Source organism: Barbus barbus, assembly GCF_936440315.1.
Source record: "Barbus barbus genome assembly, chromosome: 13".
NCBI classification, from domain to species: Eukaryota; Metazoa; Chordata; class Actinopteri; order Cypriniformes; family Cyprinidae; genus Barbus; species Barbus barbus.
The window spans coordinates 15,220,906-15,241,086 of NC_136741.1; the positions used below are offsets into that span (position 1 = coordinate 15,220,906).

At 36.7% G+C, this 20,181-nt stretch overlaps 1 protein-coding gene across 4 annotated transcripts in view; it reads left to right on the plus strand.

The window, feature by feature from the left end:
* Window positions 1-20,181, plus strand: part of LOC306879108 (FERM, ARHGEF and pleckstrin domain-containing protein 2-like) — a 63,951-nt gene that overhangs the window by 40,639 nt on the left and 3,131 nt on the right. Inside the window, exons 14-27 of one of the 4 annotated variants that reach the window (XM_079431820.1) lie at window positions 4,557-4,738; window positions 6,837-6,926; window positions 7,112-7,245; window positions 7,582-7,663; window positions 7,776-8,013; window positions 8,121-8,251; window positions 8,827-8,895; window positions 8,976-9,065; window positions 12,204-12,224; window positions 12,495-12,577; window positions 14,825-14,943; window positions 15,111-15,274; window positions 19,515-19,622; window positions 19,729-19,880. In XM_079431820.1, the coding sequence (XP_079287946.1) occupies window positions 4,557-4,738; window positions 6,837-6,926; window positions 7,112-7,245; window positions 7,582-7,663; window positions 7,776-8,013; window positions 8,121-8,251; window positions 8,827-8,895; window positions 8,976-9,065; window positions 12,204-12,224; window positions 12,495-12,577; window positions 14,825-14,943; window positions 15,111-15,274; window positions 19,515-19,622; window positions 19,729-19,880 (1,663 nt within the window). Of the gene's footprint in view, window positions 1-4,556; window positions 4,739-6,836; window positions 6,927-7,111; window positions 7,246-7,581; window positions 7,664-7,775; window positions 8,014-8,120; window positions 8,252-8,826; window positions 8,896-8,975; window positions 9,066-12,203; window positions 12,225-12,494; window positions 12,578-14,824; window positions 14,944-15,110; window positions 15,275-18,445; window positions 18,586-19,514; window positions 19,623-19,728; window positions 19,881-20,181 lie in introns of all 4 variants that reach the window. The other 3 variants (XM_079431822.1, XM_079431823.1, XM_079431821.1) reach the window with 3 other exon arrangements.

Here is a 20,181-nt window from a genome sequence, read left to right on the forward strand (position 1 = left end):
ATTATAGAAGTTGGTGAACTTTCTCTTTCTCTGAACTTTTATCAAATAGCTTTTTCAAAATGATTCAGGTATTATAATTTGTTGAAGTATTCTTTTTCTTGTGTATCCACTATATTCTTGCAGTGGTTTATTCTACAAGTACTGCAGGTTTGCTTTCAAAACACTTCTTTTGTCTGTGCTCATTACCTTTGGGTGTCTCTTTTCAAGGTTTAACTTGATCTTTAATAGCCTCTTAATGCATATATATAAGCGACACTCGTAATGATGCAAACTATTACACAGAGCCTTAATAGGTAACATCAGCTCCGTGCAGTTGTGTTTTTGTATGACATCCAGACCGCATGAATGCCTTGGGTTTCTGTTCTGGGGTCTGGAGTGAATAACTCTGTCTGTGTGCCATGAGTACATTGAGTTCTGTGAGCTCAAGATGTGACGCAGGCAATGCCGTTTGTGTCATTTCCTCTTCCTTTCTTGAAATCCCATTTAATATCCTGCCATATTACTCTGCTTTACTTCACTGTGTGATTCAGGCTCTTCTGTCCTTTGCATTTCATTGTCAATCCCATTTAATGATTAAAATGTATTACATTTGCTTTCTCCACCCAGTATCTCCTGTCAAAAAGGTGAATAAATTAGTAACTAAACGTATATCTAAACTCCATTTTTCCATTTGCAACTAAGGTGAACTATTTTGTGGTAAACGACAAACATTTTGGTATTAACTATAAGAATCCATTCTCATTGTCATTTTGAGAGCAAGCAAAACATGGCCCATTTAATCTTTATTTGCATCCTATGGTTTTAAACTACTTGAGCCTCTCTCTACTCCTACAAGCGAGGGCAGGCCTGGGCTGCTATTAAACTCTGGGCAAGGCGCCATTTGGCCATCCACTTACGGTGCTTCCTTCACATCAGGAGCCATGGACATAATGACTTTGACTTTCTCTTTGTATTGACCATTATTATTAAGTGTTGCCAAATCTACTTTTTAAAGTGACCAGTAAAGTACAAATTAACCTTTTTTTTAACTAAATAATACTGTAATTCAGAAACTGTTTTTACTTTAACTCACAAAGCTTTACAATGCCTGCACTAATGAAAATCCATAATGTTCCTGGTCTAGTCTTTTCTTATATCATTCATAGTAAACAATTTGCTTTGAGAGCTGTTGTGGTTTAGATTTCACTGTCCATTTGACACAAAGCAGCTTTATGTTCAAGAAACCAATTTTTATTTACCTCAAATAGGTCTTATTTCTGTCAAACACGTCAGTATCTCAGATTGTGAATTTGTGCCAGTTACATGACTGTTCTTGCATCTGGACTAATGTATAATCACAGCGTGCTCTATCAGTGTTTTTTAATATCACACTGTTGTCCAATAGTTTTTCTGTTACGGATCGTGATTATTCTAATGTATAGCCATGAACCATTTTTAGCATTCACCCAACACATCCTAGCACTATAGATGCAAAACACACGATGCACCCTCTTTTAATAGTAAATGCACTCCATAGTAAGTATTGAAGTTCACCATTTATTTTAGGCCCCAGATAAATAGCAATTTTTTAAAAGCCAGTGATGTGTTCTGATTTGTTTACATGCACACTTTAAAAAAAAAATAGCCACATTGCAAAAAAACTGCATTTTTGGGCCAATATATAAAGAGTTTCTTATGAGATGCAAAATATACATGTAATGGTAGAGAAAAACATTCATTGCTATCGAAGGTGTCTCAAATTAATATGACTTTTTTGGTATTTATAACAATCTACATTGCACATGTTTTTTGCAGAATTATTTTTTTTAGGCTTTTAATGTAAACATTCAAAGTATTTCAAATAGAAATGCTATTAAGTTACAAAGTTAAGTAACAATGAATCACAATACTGCATAAGAAACTAAATTTTATTATGTTTTAATACAAAAGAAGAGGTATTCCTAGTGCTTGGGGGGGGGTCTGATGACAAAAGAGAACCTGACCAGATTTGTCTTTCTTTACCTGCCTTGTGCTTTGCTTTGTGCTTCCTCAGTATACTTTTTTTTTTTCAAAATTCAATTTTTTTTTCAAATTTAATTCTGAAATTAAGAGCAATATAAATACAAGGTCCTTAATGTACTAATGTGAAAATAGTGTACTTATATGTGTGTGTGCATTTCATATTTGAAATAAAAAAAAAATCTCTTTTGGGTAACTGGAATTTCAGGCTTTTTTTTGTACCTTTTTAAAAAATAGTTTAAGTGCAGCAAATGACTTGAAAAACTGAAACTACATTAGCCCCTGTGTCCATACCTTACCTACTGCAATTATAATATGGTATTCATTCAAACCTAATACAGTTTTCTTAAACTACTGGGATGCTTTTTTTTATGAGGATGTGGCCTTAATGGGTTTTTCAGGATTTGTGGTTTGCAGTGTTATTTTGATTACTTCTATATTTAAGGAGCTGCTTTCAATGGCATGGATCAGTGCCAGTGTCAACAACATCTTGAGCCACCTATTTATCATGGTTTCTTTCAGAGTTTGTGGTTGAGCTAAAATACTAGAGTAAAAACAAGCCTATGGGCAGGGAAGTGGGAGCAATGCTAAAACTAGTGGGAGCCTTTCATTTTGAATCCTTCTACCTATGTGTTAAATGTTACAAATAAGGGAATGATCAATGAATTAAGGATAAGTTCACTTCTGTGTAAAGTAATGCCCTGTTCTTTTGTTACTATTTCAAGTAGCTTTATTCGTTTTAGCTTGTAAAAATCTTAAGTGAACGTGGTTGCAAATACTGTACTAGCCATCAGGAAATAAATAAGATGGATTTGTAAACCGTGCTAATACTGAGCCCATATCAGATGTCCATTAGTCCTCTGTGTTGATTTCTTTTTGGTTCATCAACGTTCAATGTAGGATTTCAGTACAAAATGTCTTAATCAGCGTTATTTTAGTATTAAATACCATAAAAGTATTTAATATTTTGAATTCCCATTTACTTTTATATTGTTAGTTTTAGAAACTTCTCATTTTATTTGTAAGTTTTAGATTTTTTTCTTGTATTTTTTATTTTGGTTTTAATTTTAGCAATTTTAGTACTTAAATGTATTTCTTTCAGTTGCCAAGGCAACTTTTTTTTAAATTATTTTAACTATATTAATTGCTGGAAATTTATTTGAGCTAGTTTAAAATTATTTTGGCAAAAAGAAAAAAACTGGTCTTCATTATGTGCTTAACAGATAAGTTAAGTAGCTTAGTCACACCTTTCAAATAAATTTAAATAAATCCAGTCCTTTTGTATCTATATTTTATATTTGTTTTAACAGATCATTTCTGACTAATAGATGGTACTGTACGCAAGTTGATATACAGTACTGTTGTGTATTAACACAATTTCTTAACATAAACGTTTCTGTTAAACGGTGTCGATACACATTTCTCATCTATAGTTTACAGCTGTAATGAACTACCAATAGGATTCGATACAAAATGTGAAACTAAACACAGTCTAGCATATGAGTCTGTCTGTTGTTTTAGAGTCTCAGATACACTTCTTATGCTACATTCCACAGCCTCGTTCTAGTGTAAAGCGCTGCCTGTGTGTTTGTTCAGGCTGGCTGCCAAACCCTGGCTCCGGACCCCTTCTCTCCCTCCCCTCTTCTCCTATGTCATCCCCGCTGGGACACTCCAGTTAAACTGTAAACCACTGCCGGCTCACCAGCCCAGCAGTATCGCTGATAATCCTCTGCAGGAATTATTTCCGGGTTGTAAAGCCACCTTTTTCTATCTGGAGTTCATTGTTTATGCCCAGCCTCTACATTCTTGTTTTCCCCGTGAGCTGCTCCTCTTTGAGGAAGAAACCATTTCCACCTTCTTGTATTTACCCCTTTTTATATACTGTAGGCGTGGTGTTACCTTTCATTTGTTTTCAGGTTTCTTATCTTCATTTTTATTTTTTATTAAAACAGCATGTGGTAAAATGGGTGTTTTTTTTTTCTTCCCCCTTTCCTCTCGTTGCTGTTTTATTGCTCTGCAAACTACATCTCAATGTGTGAGAATAGCCTTGTGATTCCTCCTGATATATCATATGTTTCGCTCTTCTGCTTTGTCAATTGCTGTGGCAGAATTGTTCAACTTTTTTTTTTTTTTTTTTTTTTTCGCGATGTTATGACAAGCATTTGAAATCACCTATCTGATTTGATTCAAGACATAATGACATGCTTATTGAATTGACAGTTTCTAGATGCATAAAGGGCTGAGTGCATTTACAATTGCAAGTGCAATTGATGGGTCATTCTTGGTGGTTGTTAGTTTTTACTAAGTGATTACTATTTACACATTTTATTATTAGTAGTAGTACTTGTAGTAGTATTTAAATTATAATGTTTATTTAATTTAATTTTAATAAGCTCCTAAACATTTTATTTACTTTTTATATTTTAAGAAAAATTTAATATTTTATAAACCTTTCTAAAATGTAATAAAAATCTAAACTATTTACTATTATTAATATTATCATTGTTGTTATTGTTTATTATTATTAACTCGTTCTTCCTTTGTTTTTCATCCCGTAGACTCTGCCACTGACAGCCCACAGCTCTCTCCCTTCAACACCAAGGGTCCTCTGTGTCTGTCACCCTCTTTCCAGATGTCTACTCTCAGTCTTCCTGGCCAGGCACCTTCACCCTTGCAGAGCCCCATCTTGAATGAGGTGGGCACTGCCAGACTAGAGGAGGACGAAGAGGGCAGGAGGAAGGTACACTGATCGCATGCCAACCTGCCTGGGCCTGAATAAGAGTTAAAAAAGTTTACTTTTGAAGCCCAGAATTTGATTTAATAAGTTTAAAGAAATGAGAGAGAACCATTTGGCTTGCGTGGTCTTTGATGGGACTTGCTAGATTGTAGGTTTTAGGGTTGATTATGATTATTTTTAAACTTTCTGCTGACCTTGGTGTGCACAGCTAACCCATAAGAAACCCCTGCCCCACCCCTCGACTTTTATAGATTTATCAGACATTGACACTTTAAATATTTAATTGTATATTGAAATATTAATTCAATACTTGAAATATTTCCAAGTTTATTGAAGTTAAGTTAAAATTAGTTCTAGATTCTACTTTACATTCTAGGTTCTGTTAAATCTTTGGTTGTAACTTGTAAGTTGCATTTTAGGTTCTGTTCAAGATTCATTTTTATGTTAGTTTCTATGTTCACTTCTGGGTTTAAATTCTACTTTAACTTCTAGGCTCGAAGTTCTGTATTCATAAGGTCTGGGTTCTAGTTTTAGGTTCTAAATCAGCCTACTAAGTTCTAAGATGTGTTAAATTCTATTGAAAATTTTAGGTTTGGTGTTTGAGGTTGTACAGTGTGTTCTTGGCTAACTTCTACATGAATTTCTATATTAAACTTTCTTTGAAGGTCTACATTAATTTCAAAGATGCATTCTGTGTTCTACATTTACTTCTAAGTTCTAAACTGCTAATATTTAAGTAAGTTTAGGTTGTGTATTTGAGGTTAACTTCTGCATTCGTTATGTTAATCTTTGGGTTTTATGTTCTAGGTTTTAAGTTCTAAGTACATACTATAGCTTCATTTCAATTAAGTTCTAGGTCTACATTTAAGCTACTTTTAAGTTTTGAGCTTTTAACTTAAATTCAACTTTCTGAGTTTAAGGTTAAGTTCTGTGACTCTGTTTATTTCTGAATTCCAAGTCTACATTAACTTCTAGGTTCTAGGTTCTAAGTTAGATATTAAATGGTAAGTTCATCCAGAAATGAAAATTCTGTCATTAATTGCTCACCCTCATGTCGTTCCAAACCCGTAACACATCTTCGGAACACAAATTAATAATTAATGTTTTAATAAGAAATGTAATATTTTTGATTAAATCGGAGAACTCTCAGACCCTCCATAGACAGCAAGGGTACTACCACAGTCAAGGCACAGAAACATAGCAACACTGTAAAAAAAAAATAGTAGTTTCAACTTAAAATAATTTGTTACCCCGCTGGCTTAATTTTTAGTTTAGTCAACTAAAATATTAACATTGAGTAACTTAAAATGTTTAGTTTAGTCAATTTGAACTTTTAAGTCAGCGGGGGTAGCAAATTATTTTAAGTTGAAGTAACTTTTTGAAAATTTTTTTTTTTTTTTACAGCGAAGGACATCTGTATAATAGTCCATGTGACATCAGTGGTTCAACTGTAATTTTACGAAGCCACGAGAATACTTTTTTTGTGCGCAAAGAAAACAGAAATAACTTTATTCAACAATTCTTCTCCATCGCGTCACCCTAGCACCATTATGGAAAGTATCACGATGGAAAGCATGTGCATGCTTCATGATGCTCTCCATAATGGCGGAAGACGGTAACTCGTGAGAGAAGAATTGTTGAATAAAGTCATTATTTTAGTTTTTGTGCACAAAGTATTCACGTAGCATCATAAAACTACGGTTGAACCACTAATGTCACACGGACCATTTTAACGATGTCCTTACTCCTTGCTACGTTTCTGTGCCTTGACCGTGATAGTACCCTTGCTGTCCATGCAGGATCAGAAAGCTCTCAAATTTCATCAAAAATATCTGAATTTGTGTTCCGAAGATGAAGGTCTTATGGGTTTGGAGCGACATGAGCATGAGTAATTAATGTCACAATCTTCATTTTTGGGTGAACTATCCCTTGAATTTCAAAGTTGGTTCTGTTTTCTGAATTAACTTTTTATGTTCTACATTCTACATTCATTTCATATAACATAAATTAGTTAAATGAACTTGCCAAATAAAAGTAGAGTGTTTAGAGGGTTTAATACAGCTTATCTAAGAATGGTTTTAAGTATGATTTTTGTTTTCAGAGATATCCCACCGACAAAGCCTACTTCATTGCTAAAGAGATTCTGACAACAGAGCGGACTTACCTGAAGGATCTGGAGGTCATCACAGTGGTGAGCAGAGCTGTCTGTGCTCATGACTCATGAGTGTAATAAGTTTAGTGTGTGAGGCTTGTCTGTACAATGTATCCTGTATGGTGTCAATTAGCTGTATGTTTCTTTTGATGCGTTTAATTTGTGCCTGTTAGATGATCTTTTGTCATTGAACTGTCTAATCACATTGATGTGTGTGTCCTCAGTGGTTCCGCAGTGCAGTGATTAAAGAAAACGCAATGCCTGAGGGTCTCATGACCCTCCTGTTTTCCAACATCGACCCCATCTATGAGTTCCACAGAGGCTTTCTCAAAGAGATTGACCAAAGGCTGGCTCTCTGGTACCAGTTCTTTTTTTATCAGATTGCAACTTGTTGGCTTATGACAATATTAAACAAATTGTAATTTTTATTTTCCCATACAAAGCCTACTGCATTATATTTGATACACAAATTTCAAAGACCTCTAAACCATGAAAAATCTGTTATATACAATCTATTACGTGCCTTCTATTGTATGGTTGATATTTAATACTTTTTAGCAAGAAAAATTGGTCTTTATTTTAATGTCCAATTCTCACTATTAACAAACCATTAACTATGATTTTTTTGGCCTCAAAGGATTCATTACGGAATCCTATTTTGTCTCAGTCATTGATCATTTTCACATGTTCACAGGGAGGGGCGCTCTAACGCTCATGTAAAAGGAGATTACCAACGAATTGGAGATGTTATGCTGCGCAACATGTGTGCTCTGAAGGTGAGGTTATAGTTCAGTTCTACAAGCAAGAATAACTTTAATTTGATTTTTGGTGCAAGTATTCTGATCATCCATAATTTATGTGATGGGGTTGTTGCTTTTATAATCTCAGGAGTTCACAGGCTATCTGCAGAAGCACGATGAGGTGTTAACAGAGCTTGAGAAAGCCACGAAGCGTGTGAAAAAGTTGGAGACTGTGTATAAGGAGTTTGAGCTGCAGAAGGTGTGCTATCTGCCCCTCAACACCTTCCTGCTGAAGCCCATCCAGAGACTCATGCACTACAAACTCATCCTGGAGCGTCTGTGTAAGCATTACGTCCCCCAGCACAGAGACTACGATGACTGCAAAGGTGAGCCTGCTACCAGCTAAATCTCAAATATTTTTTTTTTTTTAGTAGAACACACTTTTCTTTAAGATCTGAGCATGATAATGCACTTACACATTCAATTTTTGCAGAGGCTCTGAAAGAAGTTGCAGAGATTGCTACTCAGCTGCAGAGCAGTCTGATTCGACTGGAGAACTTTCAGAAGCTGACAGAACTTCAGAGGGATCTGATTGGCATTGAGAACCTTACGGCTCCGGGAAGAGTGAGTTGTTACCTTGTACATTTTTTTTTTTTTTTTTTGGTTCATCAAAGTGAGTGGATGAACTGGCATCCGGAATATCATCTTCCAGGGGGAAAGCCGGTTACAAAGTTATGAGCCAATTATACTATGGTCATGGTATTTTACTAAGTAGTATAAATGTAACTATGCATTGCTAGATTTAAGTGGCAGAAATCTAAAAGAGAAATCTATGAGCTAGAAGATCACAGAACTCAGAATAGACAAATTATCGAGAAAGGTATTTAAAAGAGGGTTATAATACCCCAAAATAACAGCAATGTTCTTCAGTGGAAAAGTTATTTAACCTCAATACAAACATTCATCGTCATGGCAGTCTTCGTCTCATTTCTTTGCCTAAAGATTTGTGGTACACCGCTGGCAGGATGATAGTAATGTAGTGGTTAAAGCTTGGAAGCAATACAATAGACGTCATTAATTCAGCCTTACATATGATCATCTTACAAAATGAAGGGTTCCAGAGAAACAAGGAAATTGGAATTGAAGTCCAATTGATAGTCTGCTACCCAGTTAATGTTTTTTTCCTGCTCCTTCTCCAGGAATTTATCAGGGAAGGTTGTCTCTACAAGCTCACCAAGAAGGGTCTGCAGCAGAGGATGTTTTTTCTTGTAAGACTGAACTTTTATTCTGTTTAGGCAGTTTTGATTTTAACTTCTGTCTGTGTTGACCAAAACCTTTTCCATCTAAGTTTTCAGACATGTTGCTGTACACAAACAAAGGCGTGACTGCAACCAATCAGTTCAAAGTTCATGGACAGCTTCCTCTGCATGGGATGATTGTGAGTATTCCCAGGAATTGTTTTTGAAATGGAATACTAACACACTGAATGAAGTACACTGTGTACTGCTGTGGCATGTGAAACAGTAAGCGTTATGTAGTGATACACATTTCATACAACAGAATGCTGAACATTGTCACATGATTTGTAAAACGTTGAAAAAAGTCAAAAATGCTACTCCAAAAATCAGACAGGTTGGGACAAATCCAGAACAGATGCGATAGGGAGCCCTCTGTTACTTTACATCTATCACATATTGGAGAAATAGTGTTTTATATTTTATTTAGTCTAATTTTGGAATAATACAATCTATGCACTACCTTAAACTGGATCAGCCTATGTCTAGCATTTATTGACCAAAATTGGATCCTACTAAGACATTCATTCCATGTTTCATCAGACAGGTCTATACCAAAATCCTTGGCCCAAGCTTCTTTTAAGTCGCTTGTGTTCACAAGTATCAGAAAAGTATTAACAAATCAGGAAATCAAATGTCTAGAGGTTGGATTTGACGTCACGAATTATGTTCAATTCAGCAAATGACTTTCAGTTAGGGCTGGGAGTTGATGCCAAAAGTAATTGATTCTTTGATTCGGTGGTTCTGGGAATCAAAAGTCGGCTCCAAATATAAATCGACTCCACTGAAGAGCCCGATATATCTTGGCATTGCCTGATATACTATTGTTTTGCCTGAAAACACATTCTGAGTTGGTACTACATTTGATGAAGAGCTTCACTGTTAAATAAATGTTTTATATACACTCACTGGCCACTTTATTAGGTACACCTGTTCAATTGCTTGGTAACACAAATTGCTAATCAGCCAATCACGTGGCAGCAACTCAATGCATTTAGGCATCTAGATGTGGTGAAGACGACTTGCTGAAGTTCAAACCTAGCATCAGAATGGGGAAGAAAGGGGATTTAAGTGACTTTGAACATGGAGTGGTTGTTGGTGCCAGATGGGCTGGTCTGAGTATTTCAAAAACTGCTGATCTACTGGGATTTTCACGCACTACTATCTCTAGGGTTTACAGAGAATGGTCCGAAAAACAGAAAATATCCAGTGAGCGGCAGTTGTGTGGACAAAAATGCCTTGTTGATGTCAGAGGAGAATGGGTAGACTGGTTAGAGATGATAGAAAGGCAACAGTAACTCAAATAACCACTTGTTACAACCAAGGTATGCAGAATACCATCTCTGAACCCACAACACATCAAACCCTGAAGCAGATGGGCTACAGCAGCAGAAGACCACACCGGGTGCCGCTCCGGAAACGGAGGCTACAGTTCGCACAGGCTCACCAAAATTGGACAATAGAAGATTGGAAAAACGTTGTCTGGTCTGATGAGTCTCGATTTCTGCTGCGACATTCAGATGGTGGGGTCAGAATTTGGCGTAAAGAACATGAAAGCATGGATCCATCCTGCCTTGTCTCAACGGTTCAGGCTGGTGGTGGTGGTGTAATGGTGTGGGGATACTTTCTTGGCACACTTTGGGCCCCTTATGGCGCTTTTCCACTGCATGGCACGGCACTGTACGTTTCAGTACGGCTCACTTTTGGGGGGTTTTCCATTGGGTACAGTACCTGGTACTTTGTTTAGTACCACCTCGGCCGAGGTTCCAAGCGAGCCGTACTGTTACCAAAACGTGACGTGTAAACTCTGCTGATCACTGATTGGCCGGAGAAAATCGTCACTTCCTGCGTCATTGAACTTAAGGCACGAGACCCAACAGACCCGCTAGATTTAAATCAGCACAGCCAGCAAACGATGGAATGCAACTGTTTTGAATGAGCGCACCTTTCTTTTAATAACCAAATAATGGCTGTTTCGCTGTCTGTTGAGGAAGTACAGACGATCCTCTCATTGAAGGAGCGGATCCAGCCAGAGCTTAATGGAGTGACGTGGAATTAAAAAGTTTTTCAGGAGTCACGGCAGTAGATGCAGCGCAACTTTAATGACTAGTGAATAATTGAACAGTGATTTGCAAGCGAAAACAACAGTTTAAAGAACTGCAAAACGGATTGACTGCATAGAACCATCTGTATGTGTAAAAAAAACTTGACTTGTCAAATGTCTAAATGACTTATGTAGGGCAAAAAGTTCCCGAAATAATCTGATATGTACAGCTCCGTATTTCTTTTATCTGCGCTTACAGTTTTGGCACGAGTTTTGCAAGCATGAGGGGGAGGGCGGGTCCACCTTCTTGTAGCCAATCAAATGAGGCATTCGCTGACTCTCCATTTACTCTTATTACTCTTATCTTATGTGCTAAATGATCATGATTGCTTGACTGATGAAAGTGAGACTTTTTAACCCTTTTTTACCCTGCAAAAGAATACACTTCAACTTAGTTTTACTATTTTGAAACTTTGAATCAATGTCTCATCTCTCATGTCAACCAATTTGCCTTAAAAGGGCTTTTAATAAATGACTTTGTCCAAACAGTCTGAACATGTGCTATGCTGAGAAGATTTGTCCATCTTTAAACATGAGAATAGGATTTTCTCAGTAGCATGCTGTTTTTAAGTGAAGTTTGAATTAATGTGGCTTGCTGGGGAACTCTCAGAAGACAGTACACAGGCAGGCGGTGATAAATGACGTTTATACTGGCATTTTCCTCTAAACGTCTGTACTGTCTCTCATCTTAGCTTTGTTTTCGTAAAGCAGTGATCTTTCAGGCCTTATTTGTAGTATCTGCCGTTAGCTAAAATTTGTATATGCACACTGTCCTGGCCCACAATTCATACAACATGCATGTTCAAAGATACACTTACGAGAGCGGTTTACAAATGTTAAGGACTGGTGTACGGAGAAGGAGAGGAGTAGTTTGGGTTGTTTTCAACGTAAAACAGGCAGACAGTGCTGAGATCAGTTTTGCAATCACAGAAATAAATTGCATTTTATAAAAATAGAAAAGCAAATTTTTTCAATTATATTTCACAATGTAAGTGTATTTACTGTGTTTGTGATCAAATAAATGCAGGCTTGGTGAACATAAGATTTAATTCAAAAACATTGAAAAATTTTCCCAAACCCTGAATTTTTGAACGATAGTCTATATTACCAAATAAGAAACGCATTTACAGTACATACTGTTCCAATGGACTTGTCTGTGCTTCGCTCCTACCTGCAGCTCATTGTGCTGGACGCTCCGGTGAGTATGAGGAAAATCCCCAAATCCTCCACTCCCAAACAACACCTCGAAAAGTCTGCCTACAACCTTTGCATTTCCCTCTCAGCTCCTTCTGCTGTCCCTCCCCAGCATCAGTAGAAATGAGGATTGCTAGTAGTCAGGATGTTAACAAGTAGATTATTGACACTTTGGGATGAGATCAGTCACATTATCCCAAAGAATGCTAGTCATACAGATCCATTAAGTTTAACTGGCAGGCCTCTCTCTGGACTGTGTTTAAATGTTTTGCAGGTGGAGGAGAGTGAGAATGAGTGGTCTGTTCCTCACTGTTTCACTATATATTCTGCTCAGAGGACCATTGTGGTGGCAGCTAGGTGAGTGCATATGAAAGAAAGTGCTTTCACACTGTGTTTAAGTACTGGGAATCATGATGAATTTTTGGTTGAGAAATTTGGGTTTTGAGTCATATTTATTCTATTAAATATTTCATTTCAGTGTTTTTTTACATTTTTGTAAATATACTACACTTGGCAGCCTTTTGAAATAATGAGATCAGATTTAAACACTAACAAATGTTTTAAAATGCAATTAAATTATATTATACACTTTTATTGCATATTGTGCCATTAAACATTTTTTAATTAGTAAGGTTTTTTTATATACTTTTATAGATGTAAACTCTTCACCTTTCAGTGACAACTCACTTTTTTGAGATCAAAATAGGTCACCTATGAGATTTGCTTAAAGCCAATGAGAAAGTTTTTACAAGGGAGGAGGAGGGGGGAGGGGGGGGGGGGGGGTATTACAAGGGTACTTGTGATGTTACAAGGGTAAATCATGTTCCAATTTTTTTCTTCTTCTGCTGAACACAAGATATTTTGAAGAATGTGAGTAACCAAACAGTTGCTAGTATGCTCATTGACATACAGTCAGGTCCATAAATATTGGGACATCGACACAATTCTAACATTTTTGGCTCTATACACCACCACAATGGATTTCAAATGAAACAAACAAGATGTGCTTTAACTGCAGACTGTCAGCTTTAATTTGAGGGTATTTACATCCAAATCAGGTGAACGGTGTAGGAATTACAGCAGCTTGCATATGTGCCTCCCACTTGTTAAGGGACCAAAAGTAATGGGACAGAATAATAATGATAAATCAAACTTTCACTTTTTAATACTTTGTTGCAAATCCTTTGCAGTCAATTACAGCCTGAAGTCTGGAACGCATAGACATCACCAGATGCTGGGTTTCATCCCTGGTGATGCTCTGCCAGGTCTCTACTGCAACCGTCTTCAGTTCCTGCTTGTTCTTGGGTCATTTTCCCTTCAGTTTTGTCTTCAGCAAGTGAAATGCATGCTCAATCAGATTCAGGTCAGGTGATTGACTTGACCATTGCATAACAGTCCACTTCTTTCCCTTCAAAAAATAAATACAAGAGAACCAGTTCCACTGGCAGCCATACATGCCCACGCCATGACACTACCACCACCATGCTTCACTGATGCGGTGGTATGCTTAGGATCATGAGCAGTTCCTTTCCTTCTCCATACTCTTCTCTTCCCATCACTCTGGTACAAGTTGATCTTGGTCTCATCTGTCCATAGGATGTTGTTCCAGAACTGTGAAGGCTTTTTTAGATGTCGTTTGGCAAACTCTAATCTGGCCTTCCTGTTTTTGAGGCTCACCAATGGTTTACATCTTGTGGTGAACCCTCTGTATTCACTCTGGTGAAGTCTGTTGACTTTGACACACATACACCTACCTCCTGGAGAGTGTTCTTGATCTGGCCAACTGTTGTGAAGGGTGTTTTCTTCACCAGGGAAAGAATTCTTCGGTCATCCACCACAGTTGTTTTCCGTGGTCTTCCGGGTCTTTTGGTGTTGCTGAGCTCACCGGTGCGTTCCTTCTTTTTAAGAATGTTCCAAACAGTTGTTTTGGCCACGCCTAATGTTTTTGCTATCTCTCTGATGGGTTTGTTTTGTTTTTTCAGCCTAATGATGGCTTGCTTCACTGATAGTGACAGCTCTTTGGATCTCATCTTGACAGTTGACAGCAACAGATTCCAAATGCAAATAGCACACTTGAAATTAACTCTGGACCTTTTATCTGCTCATTGAAATTGGGATAATGAAGGAATAACACACACCTGGCCATGGAACAGCTGAGAAGCCAATTGTCCCATTACTTTTGGTCCCTTAACAAGTGGGAGGCACATATGCAAACTGTTATAATTCCTACACCGTTCACCTGATTTGGATGTAAATACCCTTAAATTAAAGCTGACAGTCTGCAGTTAAAGCACATCTTGTTCGTTTCATTTGAAATCCATTGTGGTGGTGTATAGAGCCAAAAATGTTAGAATTATGTCGATGTCCCAATATTTATGGACCTGACTGTACATAGTATTTTTTTTCCACATTATGGAAGTCAGTGGGCACTATTAACTGTTACCCACAATCTTCAAAATATGTTTTATGTTCAACTGAAGAAAGAAAAAAGGACTTGAGTGTGAGTAAATAATGACAGAATTTTCATTTTTGGGTGAACTGTTCCTTTAATATTTGTCTTTGCTGCTCATCATCTGTCAGTAAGAGACTATTTCTCCTCCACAGCTCCAAAGTGGAGATGAACAAATGGATTGAAGATTTGAACATGGCTATTGACATGTCAAAGAAATGTCAGGAGACATCAGATCTTCTGTTGGACCCAAGCCTGTGTGATCGCTCCAACAGTAAGTTACAATGTATTCATCCACTGTGCAGGAAGTGATGTGTTTTTGTTCCTTAGCCTCCTTATCACTGATCCTGAAGTAGATGTAAACCCCATCCCTTCCAATTGCTCCTCCTCTCTCTCTCTCCCCTCTCCTCCTTTCTTCCTCTCCCTCCGCACAATCGTAAGGATCATCAGATGAAGTGTCTCTGGAGCAGGAGTCAGAGGATGACATGAACTCTTCCCGCTGCTCTCTGGACAAGCAGAGCCACCACAGGGCCAACACCACCATGCATGTGTGCTGGCACCGCAACACCAGCGTCTCTATGTCTGACCACAGCCTAGCCGTGGAGGTAGCATTCACACACTTGTGCACACATACACAATCATTTACAGTATTCAAGGAGCCTGATTGTGAAGGTCTTGACTACAGCTGCAGTGTACAAATGAAGGAACGTAACTACAGGTACATCAAAAAAAATTGAATATCATGAAAGTTCATTTGTTCTTGTAACTTATTTCAAAAAGTGAAACTTTCATATATTTTAGATTCATTACATGTAAAGTAAAACATTTCAAAAGTTTTGTTTTAATTTTGATGATTAGAGCTTACAGCTCATGAAAGTCAAAAATCAGTATCTCAAAATATTAGAATATTTACATTTGAGTTTCAATTAATGACCATCCCTACAGTATAAATTCCGGGTATCTCTTGTTCTTTGAAACCACAATAATGGGGAAGACTGCTGACTTGGCAATGATCCAGAAGACAAACATCGATACCCTCCACAAAGAGGGTAAGTCACAGAGGGTCATTACTGAAAGGTGTGGCTGTTTACAGAGTGCTGTATCAAAGCATATTAAATGCAAAGTTGACTGGAAGGAAGAATTTGGGTAGGAAAAGGTGCACAAGCAACAGGGATGACCGCAAGCTTGAGAATACTGTCAAGCAAAGCTGATTCAAACACTTGGGAGAGCTTCACAAGGAGTGGACTGAAGCTGGAGTCAGTGCATCAAGAGTCACCACGCTCAGACGTCTTCAGGAAAAGGGCTACCAAGCCACTTTTGAACCAGAGACAACGTCAGAAGCATCTTACCTGGGCTGTGGAGAAAAAGAACTGGACTGTTGCTCAGTGGTCCAAAGTCCTCTTTTCAGATGAAAGTAAATTTCTCAGGTAAAAGTAAAAGGTCCCAGAGTCTGGAGGACGAGTGGAGAGGCACAGAATCCATGTTGCTTGAAGTCCAGTGTGAAGTTTCCACAGTCAGTGATGATTTGGGCTGCCATGTCATCTGCTGGTGTTGATCCACTGTGTTTTCTGAAGTCCACAGTCAACGCAGCCATCTACCAGGAAATTTTAGAGCACTTCATGCTTCCTTCTTCTGACAAGCTTTATGGAGATGCTGATTTCATTTTCCAGCAGGACTTGGCACCTGCCCACACTGCCAAAGGTACCAAAAGCTGGTTCAATGACCATGGTGTTCCTGTGCTTGATTGGCCAGCAAACTCGCCTGACCTGAACCCCATAGAGAATCTATGGGATATTGTCAAGAGGAAGATGAGAGACACCAGACCCAACAATTCAGATGACCTGAAGGCCGCTATCAAAGCAACCTGGGCTTGCATTACACCTGAGCAGTGCCACAGGCTGATTGCCTCCATGCCTCGCCGCATTGATGCAGCAATTCATGCAAAAGGAGGCCCAACCAAGCATTGAGTGCATAGAAATGAACATACTTTTCAGAAGCCTGACATTTCTGTTTAAAATATCATTTTTTTTGTTATTGATCTTATGTAATATTCTAATTTTCTGAGACACTGAATTTTGGGTTTTCGTTATCTGTAAGCCATAATCATCAAAATTTCAAGAAATAAAGGCTTGTATGTGTATATATATATATATATATATATATATATATATATATATATATATATATATATATATATATATATATATATATATATATATATATTTATATATATATTATATATATATTATATATATATTATATATATATATATATATATATATATATATATATATGGGTTTCACTTTCTGAAATGAGTGACAAAAAATATTGACCTTTTTCACGATATTCAAAGTTTTTGAGATGTACCTGTATATAGCATATGTTTGGGTCAGTTTCCCAAAGAAATATGTGGGTCATAATTCACCCCAGAATTAAAAATAAACTAATGTTTTAGATAAAAAAAGAAGACTACTATTTCTTGTTTTTTTTTCACGTTTTACAGTTTCTTTTTGTCATAAATTTAGTACTTACATTTTTTTATATAATGATATTGTCAGTACTGTAATGAAAAAATCTTTGCAATTATATATATTTTTTTCCTAATTCAGTGCAACAAATACTCTACAATATATTTAGACGCTTCATATTTAAATCATAAATAATTTAAATAGTTAACAAATTTTAAGTTTATCAACTTAAAATTTATATTAATATAATTATTATTATTATTATTATTTCCATGTCAGCTATAAACATTTTAACTCTGAATTGTCAGTGCTGTAATGCACAAAACAGTCCAAGAGCGCACATCCAATAGGCAAAAAGCTCAGTGTGGGTGCTCCACCACACAAGAATATGAACCAAAAATTCAAAGTGGGCACACCATAGCTCCAGAAATAGAAAAATATTTATATATGTTCTCACCACAGGTGACGTTTCGAACTTAGACGCTCTTCATCAGTACTGTAATGCAAAAAATTTCATGCTTTCCAAACCAACTTTATGAATTAATATTTTGTTAATTAAGTTTAACAATTATACTACAATATATTTAAATACTTCGTTTAAATCACCATAAATATTTTATATAGTTTTTTTTATTATCTTAGTTTATCATAATTAAAAACAAATCTTATCTTAAATTATTATTTAAACTGAATTTAAATGTTTAATAATTCGTTTAAAAACTAGTTTAAACAATTATTTTATTTTAGGGTGAAAATGGACTCGTGCTTCATGATTCACTCAGTTTGAGCTTTACACACATGAACACACACAAGCACACACACATCTCTGAGGCTGGCTGTTGAGGTCTGGACTGCAACCGTAGCTTGTGAATGACGGGCAAAGACTCTTGGATCTTTTTCTGTTGATGTCGTCTCTTTCTTCACCCTCATGTTTTCCAGTTACGCCACATCCAGTAGCTTCTCCACCCTCCCCCTTCCATGTTTTTTTTTGTCCATCAGTAACTGCCTTTTGGATTGCATTGAATGAATTAATGAAAAGTTTCATGGATGCTTCATTTCTTCTAACATTTCTTACACAGATTTGAATAATTTTCAATGTTTTATTTTTTTTTTATTATTTTTTTTTTTTACCTCACTTAGGGATTGAAAGCTAACTTTCTAACACTCTTTGTGTCTTCTGTTCTGCTTCTCTCTTTCTCCTTGTCCTTTTTGTCTTCATCACATCCTCTGCACCACATTATCTGTCCTCCTTCCTGTTTACATCTTTTCCTGTGCCTGTGCTCTGTTTGCCTGTCTGCCTGCTCTCAGTATTCACTTCTCCAGCCGTGTCTCCAGAGCTCCCACCTCGGTACCTGCTCGGTCAGGGCCAGAGACCCAACACCATCACTCATGTGTGCTGGTACCGAAACCAGAACCTTTCTCTCAATGACTATCTGCGTATGAACCAGGTACCAATGAGGATTTGAAGACCTTCACAAAACATTAAACTAAAGTGATCCTTGTTTATCTAAAATTCATCCATGTTTTAATTTACTTAAAAATGCATTAACATTAAATAAAATATCTATCTATCTGTTTATGTAGGGCTATATATTACAAAATGTAATCGATGATACATCTGACCTTATATCATAAAGAAAAATCATCATTAAATCAAAATTTAAAAAAAGACATTTGTCCTTAACTTTTATTATTTATTTATTTTTAACTGAGTTAACCAACTTTTTTGTCATGTGGTGCAACCCAATTGTAGAAAAAGAAAAAGAAAACATCCTCAGGACTGACAATATTTTTCAAAATAACAGCTCATTTGACTGTTTCATGACAACGAAAGGCTAGTCAATGTTAAATATCATGTGGTGTGTGTGTGTGTGTGTGTGACACCCTTAAATTAGTTTTTTTATTTTTTTATTTATATAGATATATAGATATATAGATATATAGATAGACAGACAGACAGACAGACAGACAGACAGACAGACAGACAGACTAAGATGTGTACATTTGCATTACCAGCTCTCTCTGTCACTCATGACATTGAATTACCAACTCTTTTTGAAACTGAATGACTTTGGTTTTTCATTGCAAATTCATTGTGACCCACTTTTAGACATTTCTCACTGACTCGTAAGAAATATATGTAGAGAGTTCAGGCTCTGCCACTGAAACTGAGACTTTTCTATGATGGTTTCTTTCTTTATTTTTAACTGCTCATTTGGAAAAGTGGTACTCTCTTCTTCAGCTTATCATTTCTGTTTTGTACAGCTGTAATTTTCTTTAAACTCTAATGCAGCACTAATGGTCTTCTGTGAATGAGGGGTTCTTGCTGTGTTGTAGCAGTTGAATTTTAAAACTTCCTGTTACCCTCCAATTACAGAACCAGCTGTCTGGTTACCTCCTAAGGAAGTTCAAGAACAGCAACGGCTGGCAGAAACTCTGGGTCGTCTTCACTAACTTCTGCCTGTTCTTCTATAAGACACACCAGGTAATAACAGCTGTTTGATGTATTTGATGTTCATTCTGAAAGATTAAACTTCCTGTTGGAGGTCTAAAGGTCTGGATAATTGAATGAATTCTTGTTTTTGTTCCAGGATGACTTCCCCCTGGCCAGTCTGCCGTTGCTAGGTTACACAGTCAGCACCCCAGGAGAATCGGACGGCATCCATAAGGAGTATGTCTTCAAGCTGCAGTTCAAATCCCATGTTTACTTCTTCAGGGCAGAGAGCGAGTATACATTTGAAAGGTATGGTTTTTAATACATCATTTTATAATATGGGCCTAATTTATAAAAACAAAAATTGGTTATTCTTGGTTTCATATTATGTAATCATAGGGCTGTCATAGGGTCATTAAAATTGTATTAAATGTTTTTTAAAGAAGTCTCTTATTCTCACGAAGACTGCATTTATTTGCTGAAAATACAATAAAATTTGTGATAATGTAAAAAAAATAACAATAATACTATTTAAAATAACTTCTTTTAATATGCTTAAAATGTATTTATTCCAGTACTGGCAAAGCTACGTTTTCAGCAGCAATTACTC